This window comes from Egretta garzetta, unplaced genomic scaffold (assembly GCF_000687185.1).
Source record: "Egretta garzetta isolate BGI_Z169 unplaced genomic scaffold, ASM68718v1 scaffold693, whole genome shotgun sequence".
In the NCBI taxonomy this organism is placed as follows: Eukaryota; Metazoa; Chordata; class Aves; order Pelecaniformes; family Ardeidae; genus Egretta; species Egretta garzetta.
Window position 1 is genome coordinate 596,994 of NW_009259178.1, and position 14,651 is coordinate 611,644.

General features: G+C 40.2%; 1 protein-coding gene across 1 annotated transcript in view; it reads left to right on the forward strand.

The window, feature by feature from the left end:
• Positions 1-10,879, forward strand: part of FSD1L (fibronectin type III and SPRY domain containing 1 like) — a 36,691-nt gene extending 25,812 nt beyond the window's left edge. Inside the window, exons 9-14 of the mRNA XM_009635594.1 lie at positions 1,050-1,173; positions 3,727-3,759; positions 7,626-7,723; positions 8,145-8,396; positions 8,724-8,812; positions 10,760-10,879. Of these exons, the coding sequence (XP_009633889.1) occupies positions 1,050-1,173; positions 3,727-3,759; positions 7,626-7,723; positions 8,145-8,396; positions 8,724-8,812; positions 10,760-10,879 (716 nt within the window). The remainder of the gene's footprint in view (positions 1-1,049; positions 1,174-3,726; positions 3,760-7,625; positions 7,724-8,144; positions 8,397-8,723; positions 8,813-10,759) is intronic.
• Positions 10,880-14,651: the final 3,772 nt, after the last annotated feature.

Sequence of the window (14,651 nt, forward strand, 5' to 3'; positions counted from 1 at the left end):
AAAGAGGATCTGCCACTGCCAAGCCCACCTTTAAGGCAGTTGGTCTTCTGGTTCTTAAATTGAGAGGCAGCTACAGCACATTTATTGCTGCTCTGAATGGTCACACTTGTTCCCCCATTGGATGCGATTGCCTGAGTGTTCTGAATGTGTGCCCCACCCCCCAAGTCCTTTAGTTTAAAGCCCTCTGTACCAAGTTGGCCAGCCTACTGCCTAGGGATTCCCTTGCCTCGTCTAGAGAGGTCATCCCCGCTCTCAAGAGCTGCTGGCTCCTGACAGGTCCCTCTGCTCACCCTCAGGCCTCTCAGGCTTGAGGAACCGTCTTGCCGATTGCCTGAGTGTTCTGAATGTGTGCCCCACCCCCCAAGTCCTTTAGTTTAAAGCCCTCTGTACCAAGTTGGCCAGCCTACTGCCTAGGGATTCCCTTGCCTCGTCTAGAGAGGTCATCCCCGCTCTCAAGAGCTGCTGGCTCCTGACAGGTCCCTCTGCTCACCCTCAGGCCTCTCAGGCTTGAGGAACCGTCTTGCCTGCCCCAAACCAGCGCAGAGCCACAGGACTTGCCTTGCCGCCACTGTGCTCCTTGCTGACTGAGGGCTGTTGGTGGTTAAACCATGTTTAAATCTCCCAACGTTGCTTCTGGCAACACCCACGCCGCATCAATCCACCTTGTTGGAGAATCAGTGCTGCAGAGTATGGAAAATAAGCATACCTTTTTAAATCATTCATGATTGTAAGAATCTAGTGAGTAGGCTGTAACTAGAAGCTACAGCTGAGCCATAGTTTAATTGCTGAGTTTAATTGCTGATACTGCAGCATTATAAAGATGGAAAAACTTACTTTGATGTGACCTATGCACTGAAGGTAGATAGTTGGGCTTTATTTAAAGGGCTTCTTGCCTTGATTACAAGGATCAGACTAAAAGGCTGATGTTTCTGTTAAGTCGAATAGTGCTCTGCTGCAATTTTACTACTACTTCTATAATTTTCTATGTATAGCCACTGTTGGGAGAGAGCATTATACCATTTCACTGTTTTTCATTCTGTCTTGACCAGCATTTGTGTTCAGTTTGGACAGTACTTCATCTCATCTGAACTTGAAAGTTGAAGATACCTATGTTGAATGGGATCCTACTGGAGGCAAAGGCCAAGAAAAAATAAAAGGGAAGGAAAATAAAAGGTAAGACTCTGTTTTGTAAATATTTATTTTGTCTGTGGTGTGTCATCTGGCAGTTAAGGCAAGAGGGCAGGGGGGAATTAAAGTGCTTGAGGACAGTGGGACACCAAAGGAATTTTCATTCAGAAATCTTTCTCTGGAAGAAATCTTAATTTATCTCCCTTCTCCTGTCACACAGATGCAGAGGCTATTTGTGGAAACTATTAGAAATGTGTCTTAATCATTAAATAGGATTTAGTTACTTTTAAAATACATTTGTTAGGGTGTCATTCAAGGTGACTGATATGTCGATATGGCACTAGGTGCCTACCAAGCTGCTCCATCACTTCCCCTCCTCAGCTGGACAGTGGGAGAGGAAATAGGACAAAAGATTCATGGGTTGGGATAAGGACAGGGAGATCACTCTGCAATTACTGTCACAGGCAAAACAGACCTGAGCTGGGGAAATTTAAATTGATTTATTGCCAATCAAAAGTCAGAGTAGGATAATGAGAAATAAGAAGAAATCTTAAAATACCCCCCACCCCTCCCTTCTTCCCAGACTCCACTCCTGACTTCTCTACCTCCTCCTGCCGAGCGGCGCAGGGGGACAGGGAATGGGAGTTGCAGTCAGTTCATCACGTGCTGTCTCTGCTGCTCCTTCCTCCTCATGTTCTTCTCCTGCTCCAGCGTGGGGTCCCACCCACGGGAGACAGTCTTTCACAAGCTGCTGCAACATGGGCCCTTCCCACGGGCTGCAGTTCTTCACAAACTGCTCCTGTATGGGTCCTTTCCACAGGGTGCAGTCCTTCATGAACAGACTGCTCCATGTGGGTTCCCCATGGGGCCACAGGTCCTGCCAGCAAACCTGCTCCATCATGGGCTCTCATGGGCTGCAGCTTTTTTCAGGACACATCCACCTGCTCCAGTGTGTGGTCTTCCATGGGCTGCAGAGTGGCTGTATTCTCACTCCTCTCCCCTAGCTGCTCTAGTGCAGCAGTTTTTACACTTAAATATGTTATCACAGAGGCACCACCACTGTCACTGACTGGTTCAGTGTTGGCCAGTGTTGGGTCTGTCTTGGAGCCAGGTGGCACTGACTCTGTCTGACATGGGGGCAGTTTCTGGCATCTTCTCACAGAAGCCACCTCTACAGCCCCCCCCCGCTACCAAAACCTTGGCACATAAACCCAATACAGTAGATAAGGTAAATGTCAGCAAGCAACTGATGTCATGCTGTAGTGTTGCAGGTCAATACTGGTGAATAGACAGCTTTTCTACTATTAAAAATAAGGATAGAGCTGGCTGCTTTGTCGTTCTGAAAAAGCTACAGTTAAATAAAATTGGTACTATAGATAGTGTTCGAATTTATTGTCTCATAACCCTCACTGGTGAGGAAGAGGTACCAATAAAACAAACCAGATAGCAAACTCTTGTAAAAGTGAAACCAGTGCTAAACATATTTACCAACTATTTTCATCTAGGAAAAGTACTTAAGCAACTTCAGCAGAATTCTTGGTAGATTGTTGAGTGTTAAAGCACTTAGATGTGTGTTATTCAGAATCACTGAATAAATACAGTTGGAAGAACATCACTAGATCAGTCTACTCTGGCTGAGCCTTGAATATATCCAGGGATGAAGAATGCATTAACTCGTTGGGCCTCTGTTCCAGGCCACCTTCCTGGGAGGGGAGGAATAGCCTGGTATCTGACTGGAATTTCCTGTGGTGCAATGAGTACCAGGTGCTTCTTCACTATCAGTGTGCACCCCTCTGAGAAAAGCCTGTCTCAATCTTCTCTGTATCTTCCTGTTACAACATTAAATACAGCAATTAGCTCTTGTCTTCCTGAGGCTGTCTTGTCTTCCAGTGCTCTGGTCCCTTAGTTGTGTTGTTGGCCCTCCACTGGACTTGCTCGAGGAGCCCAGATCTGGACACAGGACTTCAGGCTCAGTCTGACAAGTAGCAAATCAAGAGGAACAGTTGATTGCCTTGACCTCCTGGTTGCTGTCTTGCTGCTACAGCCCAGGATGTGGTTGGCTACCTCTGCCACAAGGTGTTGTCCACTGTTGTTGTCCACTTGTTATCAGTTCCTGTTGTCCACCAAAACTCCCAGCCGCTTTTCTGCAGAAGTGCTCTTCCCTTGGTTGTCCCCCAGCCTGTCCTGTTGTGTAGGGTTCTCTCATCTGGAGAACACTATCCATAGCTGTGGGCCTGGTGTTCAGCTGATTCTGTACACAGTTTATGGCCCACTACCCAGTCTCTTTTTTACCTCTTGAGGTTCGGGGACACTGTGGGAATGGATCAAAAGCCTTATTAAAGTCAAGGTGCAGTGTCCACTGCTCTTGCCTTGTCCACAGAGCTGGCTACTTCTTCCTCAAGGACTTTCAGCCTGCACTTTTTGGTATAAAGAGCTCTGCTTGACATAATTTATGAACAAATACCTTCCCTGTACCTTCCCTATAGACATATACTGCCAGAAGTATGGTAGAATAAGTTCTAGTGGCATCTTAAAAATGGGGATAACTTGCTGCAGTAACAGAACAGTTGTTTAATGACTACTTATTTCTGTCGACAGTGGCCAGAATCCTCTGCTGAAGAGCAATAGAAGGTGATAATATACCTTTTAATCCTAGGTCTAGAACCTAGTTTTGTTGGGATTCTATGCTGCTTTCCTTTGCTTGATGTAATGAGAAATAAATCTAATAGCCTTTATCAGTAACAGTACATATGCTTTTAGAAGTGATTTTGAAATTTATTTTGGATTCATAGAGATATGTAGGTATTTTCCAGTGCCTGGAAAACTGTCTTACTGGAAGGATGCATCCTAGTGTGTGGGAGACCTGATTTGCAATGGTTGGAAGAGCATTCTGTATTCTAGTGTTGATACAAAGATCACTGTTATTTATTGATGCTTACTTAACCTTCTGGCACATGATGGCATGCTAAATTTTTTACAAATTCAGTAAAGAGTTCCTTTCCAAGAAGCTTAAAATATTTTAGTTCTTATTTTTGAATCTGAAAACTTTTTTGCCTCTGAACTTGTGCTATAGCTGTTGCTAGACATCAGAGGAAAAGAAATACGTGTTTTTACACTTTCAGAGGAGATGAAGTTTAACCTGATGGCATGTGTAAAAAGCTTCATGGCAATTCTACTAGGGGAAACAATTGTTCAAATGAGAGCACCTCTTTTTTGATGTGTAAAGGAAGCTAAAATATTCTCCCGTTCCTTGTGCAGCTGTATTTTTTAGTGTAAATTTTTTTTCACAATTTTTCTAATAAAACTCCTGGTTGAGAAATTACTACCCTGTTTTTGCTCTCTTGCTCTTTTTCACTGGTTTAGAAGCTGTGGGACCAAAACAAATGCCCAAGTTCCTAATTCCTTGCAGATTTTACTCCTCTATATTCATCAGAGTTTGTGTAGGTGAAACAAGCTCTTGAAGCTGTGCAGCATTGATAGTTTTACACAGTGTATCAATTTCTCCTAAACTAAGTTTTAAAACTGTCTTGGAGAATTTCTAATTGCTCAACAAACTCTGGGAGTCTTACACCTTGGTCTCTCTTTGTCAGTAAAGAACTTCCCTAGTTACAGCCTTGGCTTTGGTAGGCGGACATGGTCACATCTTCGGCTTTGCATCTCAGGTTGACCTTTTCTAGCAGGAGACTTAGATGACCTTCGATTCTTGCAGGAGGCTTTTGTTCCCTGTTAAGGGTATTTGTGTGATGTTGTCTTCACTAGAGGGAAAATTTGAAGCTAGCTCCATAGCTGGTGGAAAAAGCTGCAATATGATTTTTTTTTAAACGTCAAACGTGCAGCTTTCAAGGGTTGGAAAGACACGATGGCAATGACATTCTTAATGATCTGTAACATATTTATTCAACTAGAAAACAGCCTCTGAATAACTTCTGATATCCCTCTATGGTTAACCTCTGATATACCTCCTTGACCTTTCTTCTCCAAAAGAGAATACATAATCACTTGAAATATGTTTTATTTGCTGAAATGGATAGAAAAACTGAGACTAATCGCAGGCTGTAGGCAACAATCCTAATCATAAAATGAGAATATCTGGTCACTGAATAGTCCAAGCAACACATTGGTTACTATACTAACTAATGAAAACTGTGCTGTATTGGAAAATGGGCACCAAACAGACTTTCTGCTAGACAATTTCCTGCCTTTCCCCATTGGAACAGAGACTTAAGCACTGGGGTAAAAAAACTCCCAGGCCTGTTTTTTTCAAGCTTTTATGCCAAATATTTAATGTCACTGTCTGAACTGTTAAAGGCTGTTAGATTTTTCATGGACAAAGCACACGCAGTGGCCATTTACAGAAGACTTGAACAAAATAAATGATATTGAGGACCTTTTAATGTCTTCCTAACTTCTGAGAAAATACTAGCAAAGCACCTGCATTTTTCTTACGGTGATTCTCTAAATGGCCACATTGCTTTCTGCATAACTTATTTATACTGAATCTAATAGAAAAATTGCAGCAGCTTTTGTTGGAAGTGTGAGTGAATGATCTCTGATGCACTTGAAGCAGGATGCAATCTGCGAAGAGTGGTGGTTCCCCCTGAAATTATGCTTTAATTCTTGGCTTTGCTTTTTTTTTTTTCATGCTATCACTTGTTAACTTTTTCTTTGGTAAGTAAACTACAGCTTCCTGCATGTTAACAAAATTCAAAAGCATTTGATGTCGTGCACTTGCAGTGTATGCACTTGCCCCCTTCATGTAACTCTTGCAAACAGTTCAGAAGCTTAGCTGTCAGTACTGGCAAATTTATATGCTAAATGGTGATGCTAAAGTAGACAACCTTTTCATCAGTGACTTCTTGTAGACTTCTGTAACTGGAATAAAACAGCCATGAAGATGAACCAGATACTCTAGCATACTTATGTATGACAGCTTAATACCACTCAGCTTTTGATTCCCATGTGACTATTTTAATGAAACTATTAGGCAAAAGGGACACTTTCTAACCCTTTATGAAGTGATATTTAAGAACAGTTCCAGAAAACTTGACATCAGTGTTGAATGTATTAGAAAGGAAACAAGCTAAACTTCACCATGTTAGTGGACACTTAAGTAGCAATTTGCTTTACCAAATTGTAGCTGAAGGAAAAGTTGGAGAGAAAACTTTTTTGTTTGTGGTAACTCTTCTAAGGCAAAGCTGTCACAGACTACATTTTGATGTAGTCTTGGATTTGAAGATTACTTCATGTGTACTTCAGAGACTTATTTTATGAAATTTAACTGCAGAGTGCATAGCTATTTCTGAGGAGTTAAAATTCTTTGCTACTGATTGCCTTTAAAATAATAACAAGACATGATTTCCTGGCTACTGAGGTTTCATATCCCCTGTAATTTGCAAATAGCCTTCATTTTATTTAATGTTTAAATTGCTAGCAATTATTTTTGAGGACATATAAAACAAAACATCTGAAAACCTCATTGGGTTAAAATTACTCTTTTATGCAACTGATTGCTCATTAGAATATTCTCCAGAGTAAAGTTTGTCTTCATTTATTTTGCTGTTGCTTCCTGAGAATGCTTTTGAGAAGTATGATTAGAAAATCTAAGCCTTTCTTGATTGGGATTAGGATCTTCAATTTTATAGTAACTCTTGAGGAGTCGCTGTGTGCTTCTCAGGACAACGTGTTGTGACACAATTTTCTGTAGTCTTTCACAGAGTTAATAGAATAAAATAAAAGCCCCGCCCTTCAATATACTTTTGGTGTTTGATTTTTTTTTTTTTGAGGAGAGTTGTGATGCGTTGAACTGTGGAAGTCTCACCATCTTTTTTAATATAAATTGTGTTTATATTTGACATTCTTGGTTTTGTGTCACCTCCAGCGTGTGTATTGTGAAATAAACTTATCACAGTTTTATTCCTTTCATTCTTCTTTGGGATACGCTTTCTCATGGGATTTCAGTCATTGCTTAATGCAAGCTGTACACATGCTGAAAAACCTACCTTTAACACAACTGATGCTATTTTCCCATTTGCTGGTATTAAAATCCAGTGAAAACTAGGCGTTTTGGCATTGAATATCAGCAATGTATTCTACTTACTTGATTGTTGTAGCTGATCTACAAAGACTTATTAGAAATCTTATGTGGAAAACCAGAAACATGTATTCTCTAAGATTCTGCATAGTACAGTCAAAACACTATTTTATACAGGCATTCATTCAAACCATGTGCCACACACATCTGCTTTTTGTTCCCTCCTGTTTCCTTTCTCAGCTGCCTCTGAACCTGTTTGTTACAATGTCTTGTATTTTTTCTGGCTGTCATCTCTTCTCTCTCAGTTCTTGTGCATGCATACTCTTAGAGGTGCTCAGCAGCTAAACTAATGAGTCATTTCAATAGCTTGTGTATGTTTATTGCACCCTAATTGACTTGGGAAAACTTGTTTGAGTGTGCGTTTCTGTAATTGCTTCCAAATCTTGAACGGTTCATTTCTTCTTAGAAGTGGTGCACCGTCTCCAAAGAGGACATCTATTAGCACGAGATCCTCATCAAGGGGCAGCAGAGATCATTTTACTGGTGAATCATACACAGTGTTGGGTAAGGTGAACTTTCTACTTCTTTAGGTTAGACTAGGTAAGAATTTGAGGGAAAACCTGATGCTGTCCTGCACAGAGGTAGTTTTTGCCTATACAACACCAGAACTTCATGCTACCAGAAAGTGTCTTCAAGTCTGTTGAAGCTCTTTATTATAGAGCTCTTAGTGACTGATATTCACTGCTATTAAATGTGATGTTAAATGTATCTTGTCTCAAATAGCGTAAGTAAAAACTGTCTCATTATTCTATGTTTATATTCTATTTTCTTGTACATTAATTTTTTTGTTTCTTATAGTTCAGATTTTTGTATTTCTAAGCCTTCACCTTAAAATAAAACAGAGAAGACATCACTAGTGCCTATAAGGAAGGAAGCATTGTAAGGTACACTTGACTATAGCAACCAAATATGTCTTTTTTGATAGGAGACACTGCTGTTGAAAGTGGACAGCATTACTGGGAGGTGAGAGCCCAGAAGGACTGCAAATCCTACAGTGTGGGAGTAACATACAGAAACCTGGGGAAATTTGACCAGCTGGGAAAGACTAATTCAAGCTGGTGCATCCATATCAACAACTGGCTGCAAACCACATTTTCAGCAAAACATAATAATAAAACCAAGACTCTAGATGTACCTGTTCCAGACAGAATAGGAGTATACTGCGACTTTGATGGAGGTAAATTACAATCTTATGGGATTTAGCCAAAAACTTTGCTATCCATGTCAAGTTGAAGCAGTACAAAGCTAAAGTAGTACATTACTTCCAGACTGATATAGGGTCTTGTATGAAAATAAGGCCCAGAGCTGTTTGTGTAACAGTGTTTGCAATGTCAAATGACCTGGGTTCATCTATGTGACAGAGGTACTACCAGAATTTTTCAGTTGTGTGGACTGTATTTAGTGTGCTTTAGAAACCTTGCCCAGGGAAAGAATCAATTCTACAAAAAATTACACAGCAATAGCATTTAAATGTGCATTTCAACTTGTTTTCTGCCTCTTTTAGGTCAGCTCGCATTTTATAATGCAAACTCAAAGGAGCTGTTACACACCTTCAGAACAAAGTTTACCCAACCGTTATTACCAGGCTTCATGGTCAGTATCTATAAAATTTTGTTTGGTTTCTGGCACTGAAGTCAGTTTACTGAAGACTTAGTTGTTTTTTAAAGGAGGAAACTGGGAGCAGTTTTTGGCTGACTAATAATTTTAAAAAATGTTTAACTGTTTTAATTTTGATTTCACATGGTGCTTACAATAGCACTTCAGTAGGAGAACGCTGCACCTGGACGTCTCAGCTATGTAAATAAAAGTCATTAAATTTTTGTAGAGTAAATTAATAGCTCATTCTGGTAGCTGATGAGCCTGCTACAATAATTGACCTGAACTGATACAGATAGGAGCGTAAGATGCTGCAAGGTGTCAGAGCAGTTGTCATGAGACCAAACAAAACCAGATGATTCCCTCTGAGATACAGGGCTCTAGCTTTCAAAACATTAAAAGCTCAGCGGGATTTTCTTGCCAGTCATTTCACTGGTCTGCATAACTTTTTTGTGGCTCTAAGCTAGTCAGCGAAAACTTGCTTCAATTCTAAAAACATTGCAAAAAATGCACAGGAAAAGGATTAGTTGCTGCTTATTGGTTTTCCTTTAATGATTTAAGTAATCTGTTTAAGTAACTGAATTTGGAGGCCTCAGCTGCATTATAAGGTACCATCAAGTGCATCATACTTTGGGAGCAGGGTACAGATCTGGGACAACGTGGGAATCTGGAGGAGGCTGGCATGCTAGTTCATACTAACAACTCAGCTGCCTAGGCACTGATCTCTAGCCTCCTGTAATCCATAGAAAACACAGCATGGTAACTCTAAAGTGTCATTAGGCCAATTAATAAAGTTACTCTTCTTTTGGGTATGGAGGAGGAATGGAGAACTAGTAACTTGCCCAGACAGCCTTACATCTAGCATTTCCGAACACCTGATCTTTCACTGTGTCAGGCAGAATTTCTTTCACAATTTATACTGTTGGTTTAGATGTACTGACTATAGGAGTCTAGATTTTTATTAGCTCTTCACTTGGAAGCGACTAAGCAGGTTGTCTTACCAATCCTTTTCGACACATGGGGAACAGAATAGCTTCAGAACTGTTGGGATACATGTGTTATTCATCCCTCTAGCATTGGAACAGGCTGCCTAGAGAGGTGGTGGAGTCCCCACCCCTGGAGGCGTTCAAGAAACATGTAGACGTGGCACTTCGGGACATGGTTTAGTAGGCATGGTGGCGTTAGGTTGATGGTTGGACTAGATGACCTTGGAGGTCTTTTCCAGCCTTAATGATTCTATGATTGCTAAGGTTGGCTAATTAAGTCAGTTCTTAAGGCATCCAAGGAACATTTGCTTACCACACTTCAGCCTATGAGTCTGCATCTTGTACAGCCCCTAGTACTTAGTGATAGCAGTCTTACAGACACTACTTGGGTTAGCCTGAACAGCTAAAATAAAAATGACAAGCTACTTAATTACAGCTCTCAAATATACTCATAAACATGGAGATACATTCTTTCATGTAACTCAGTTGTAGAATAGAAGTCACTGGCACCTGTGCCCCTGAAGCTCCTCAAAACTTTATTTTTTTGTACTGTGTTTACATTGCCGTAATTCTGCCATGTCAAACTAAAACTAAGCACTGCTTTCAGACACTGGAGCACAGTGAGAGTATTGCTTAAGCTTCATTGTCATTCTAAGTACTTGCTGCTAGCACATCGGTCTTCAAAGAAGTTTCTGTATTAGAAGCAAGTCTCTTAGTATTAGATCTTAGACTTGGTTATAAACTTAGTCATAAAGTATAGTATGTGAAGCATCTTTATGGTCTTAAAAATGACCTTCTGTGTGATTAGAATGTTCTACAGAGTGCTGTGACTAGAAAGGAAGAGAGAAGACAAATGCAGCTGCAGGATTAAGTTTTGTGTTAGCTCCACTGTGGGACAGAAGCAGAGAGATGTAGATGCTTCATACTGTTCAGAATATTTTTTTTTTTCTTCCCTTAGATCTGGTGTGGTGGGCTTACAGTGAGTACTGGATTGCAAGTGCCAAGTGCTGTGAAAACGCTCCAGAAAAGTGAAAATGGATTGAGTGGTTCAACAAACAGCCTGAACAATATTGCCTAGTAATGTGTATTAAACACTTCTGTTGCTGAATGGTTTTTTTTTCTCTGTAGCTGCTACTCACAGAAGCTTGTGAGCCTTGGATTAAACTGGGTTTGCTACCTACTGCTGTTTAAGGCCTGGGTACTGACAGTGCAAATGTTTGGGGCTAAAGTGTTAGGAACCTGCTGTGAATCCAGACAGAAATGTCAGAAAACTGAACTGCTGCTTATTTGAAAAATAAGTGGAGAAATCAAGAACTGTAACTATGTACTTTTCTAATACTGTATTTAAGCATTTTGTTATGGGCTTGAATATTATTATATTATTTTTCTATGAAGAATATAACAAATGCCATTTTCTTAGCTCTCCTAACATGAATTACTTGACTATATATTTTATTCTTACCGGGCTTCCCATTAGAATTTTTTATATCAAACGTGCATTTCAAAAGAATATTGATTTACTGGCCTAGACTGGAAATGTATCACAAGAGTATGATTTCAAAAGAACTTTATAAGAAGTTGTAGTCCTGATATGAAGAAACAGTAAGAACAGTCTGTGATGGTTTTTTTTTTCCTGATACAAAATCCCCCTATTTCGCATGAGTAACTCATTTAAATATCATATATTTAGACTTCTGCTCCTGTTTATCACAACTTACAGAAAATATAAAAATCTAAAGATATTTTAAAACATTCTTATGGTCCTTAGTGAAGACCCATTACGATAGCCAGCCATTGAGCTAGGAAGTATTTCAGGTAGGATGTTCAGAACCAAAAATCCAGAGCTTTTTTTAAACCTATGGTATGGTACTGCTCTCTCAGAAGCTCCTAACTTTCGGTCATCTCTTGGCTTTCCAGTTTTGTGGCATTATTCTAATTGGATTGTGATAATCAGCAATTCACATTGTTCATTAGCTGTGAATGACAAATTGAATCTTTGTCTGCCGATAGCAATGCCGCAATGCAGCCGAGGCTGGGAACAAGGGTGTGAAAGCTTCAGTTTAGATGCATCTTCCCAGAGGAGATGGGGGGGACAAGACACCACTATTGCTAAAACATCTCTCAGCTTTTTCTCAAGCCAGCTTCAAGGCTGGCTAAGACTTCGCAAACACCTATGTCAGTACCAAAGCTGGCTTTGAGCAGAAGTGGCAGTAAATTCCTCGTGATAGGCCAGTAGCCCCAGAGCCCAGGCATGCATTTTTGCTACCTGTTTTCACTAGCCTAGTGAGGATTCCTGGAACTCTCTGGATAACTAGAGCTAAAGTCCAAAAATTGCATGATTTCTTTATCCAGCAGAAATGTAGCTTATATATATAGCATCCCACTCTTAACTTGCTAGCTTGTACCATATGCCATATATATGTGGCTATGAGGCTGGCTTTCAGGGGATCATATTCTACAGGATCTCTTTATAGCCTCCAACTTAATACCTTCCCCTTTTTTTAAGGGCAAGAAAAACATGGAGAGTGAGCAAATGCATTGCCAGCTAACATATCATCTGCTGCTGGATCTGTGGTTACACATATTTGCTCACAAATAAAGTGAAATGTTGAGCCTGGGTGTTCCATCATCTCAGCTCCTAGTTGGAAGCTTAATAAAAGTAGTCAAATGATTCATAACAGTGGGAGAGCTAAAAAAAAACTCCAAACGTTATATTCTTCGTGGAAAATCTCACTTTTCAATGAGAGTTATTTGTGTATTACAGAATGTCTAAATCTGCTTTCTTCCTTCTAATCGAGTCCACGAGCCTAGAAATAATTTTCAGATACACACTTCAATCAACTCTTACCTAACTGGAGATTTTTTCCTAGTATCACCTGTAAACTGTTTCAGATTCATGCTGCTAGGGTCCATAATGAATTGGCTCCTTTCCTACAGGGCCAAAGTACTTTTTCTTCTACATATCTTTTAGTCTGTAAAAACATGACCTCCTAATCATGTTCAGTCTCGTTAGTATCAATGGGTCCTTTGTGTTCAAGATTTCTCAAGAGGAGGAGAAATTCCTTGAAACAACTCATAATAAGCTGGTTATGCTGTTCAGTGAAAACCTTAAATGTTCTTAATTTTAATAGGAGCTCTAGAAAGTTTTGTTTCTTTTGAGAAATCATGAAGTTGACTGGATGGTTGAGCCCTTAATGTTCATTTCATATCTGGAACTTGAGCATATCTAAATATTTGCATTGTGAACAAAGCTAGCTGTAATCTCTCTTGCAGGGGAAAGTGCTAAACAATTCCCAGTTTAACTACACCTTCCTCTGCCAGTTTCGTGTTTTGGGTCTTGAAACAAAAATACTGGAAGGTGACATGGCTCTTAAATGAATGGTGTCTGAATCTGTTTCACATGTTACCTACAGATGTCGTTATCCAAATAGTCTGTGTAGTAATCTTAACTATTTCTTCCTCATTTCTGTCCTTTCTACTGCAATGAACACCTGACTGGGAGTTCTAGGGGCTCAGCTGCTATGAATTCAGCATATGTGAGGGAGTGAGACTGGTATTGCTTTGGGCCCTAGTAGTGTTTAGAGAGAGGAGGGTTAAGACAGCTGCTTCTTGTTTTGAGACTTGTTTTATTGAATGACTGTGGTAAACAGACATTGGAATAGGCTAGTACGTGTTCACACTGCCCAGTCATCAGCTTGATCTTGGGTGTTGAGGTACAGTTCTAATTTAAATTTACCTTTTTGGAAAGCAAGGAAGTGTTTATGATAAGTTAATGTGTGGTGGGAAATAAACATGAGTAATCTCCAATCCTACAAAAGAGCATTTAAATTATGAAGGGTTTTTAGCAAGATGTAGTGCAACCTGCAAGGTAAATTTGATATGCACAATGTAAAAATGTAGTTTTTCTTTAACACTTAGTTAGAAGAAAGCTTGAAGTATTTCATACTGTGACTTGTGACTTGCAAGTTCTAGTTTAACTGATGTCCTAGATAAACTTAACATGTGACTTTTTACCCTTTAAGGATGAATTTGTTATATAATAGTTTGCACAGATGTCAAACTTTTGCTGCTAACAGCTAGTCCAATTGTGTTTTTTTTAGTAAATGGGGATATGAAGAACTGCCTTAAGCACTTTAGATTTCTTTTTAGACTCTTCTTTTTTTCTGAGCCTAGTGTCTGTCCAGTACCAGTATACCGGTGGTATTTTGTTGCAGTTGGTGCACTGTTTGTGCGGGCAGCTAGAGAGGGGTGCATGCGGCCTGTGCAGTTACTTTTTCCGTGGGGAATCTACTTCAGGGATCGGAGGGGTTGTTCTCCAGCAATGGATGAGACCCTTCGAAGCTCTGTAGTTTTGCCCCATAGTTAACACTAAGTATAAGATGCCTGGGGACTTTAATGCTCCCTGGGCCTCTCTGCTCCGGAGTTGATGCTGTTTGGTGGCTAGACAGGAGTTTTTCTTCTGTATGACCAAAATAAGATTAAAAACACTTTATTTTTTTTTTTTGAAGTACTGATTACTGGTAGTCTTTCAGAGTTAAAGTAATTTGGGAATAACTTGCGAGGAACCGAAGGTTTCCCTTCAGTTCTCAATACATCAGAAAACTGTAGCTTTCATTGTTTCGATGGAAAGCTGCATGAACTGCAGCGAGGGATGTTAATTTCAGAAAGGATGACTTACAAGCGTCTGAGATGATAGGTGCTTCTCCAAAATACCAAATACGGATGGCAGAGGGTGACAGGTTTATTTCTGTAGCCACCCTCTAGGCAGAAAAAGCAGAGGCTAATGTTTCCTCCTCCCCCCCCCGCCCCCGCGCTCTCCCGCGTTGCCGCCGTTTCACGCTGAGGCTGGG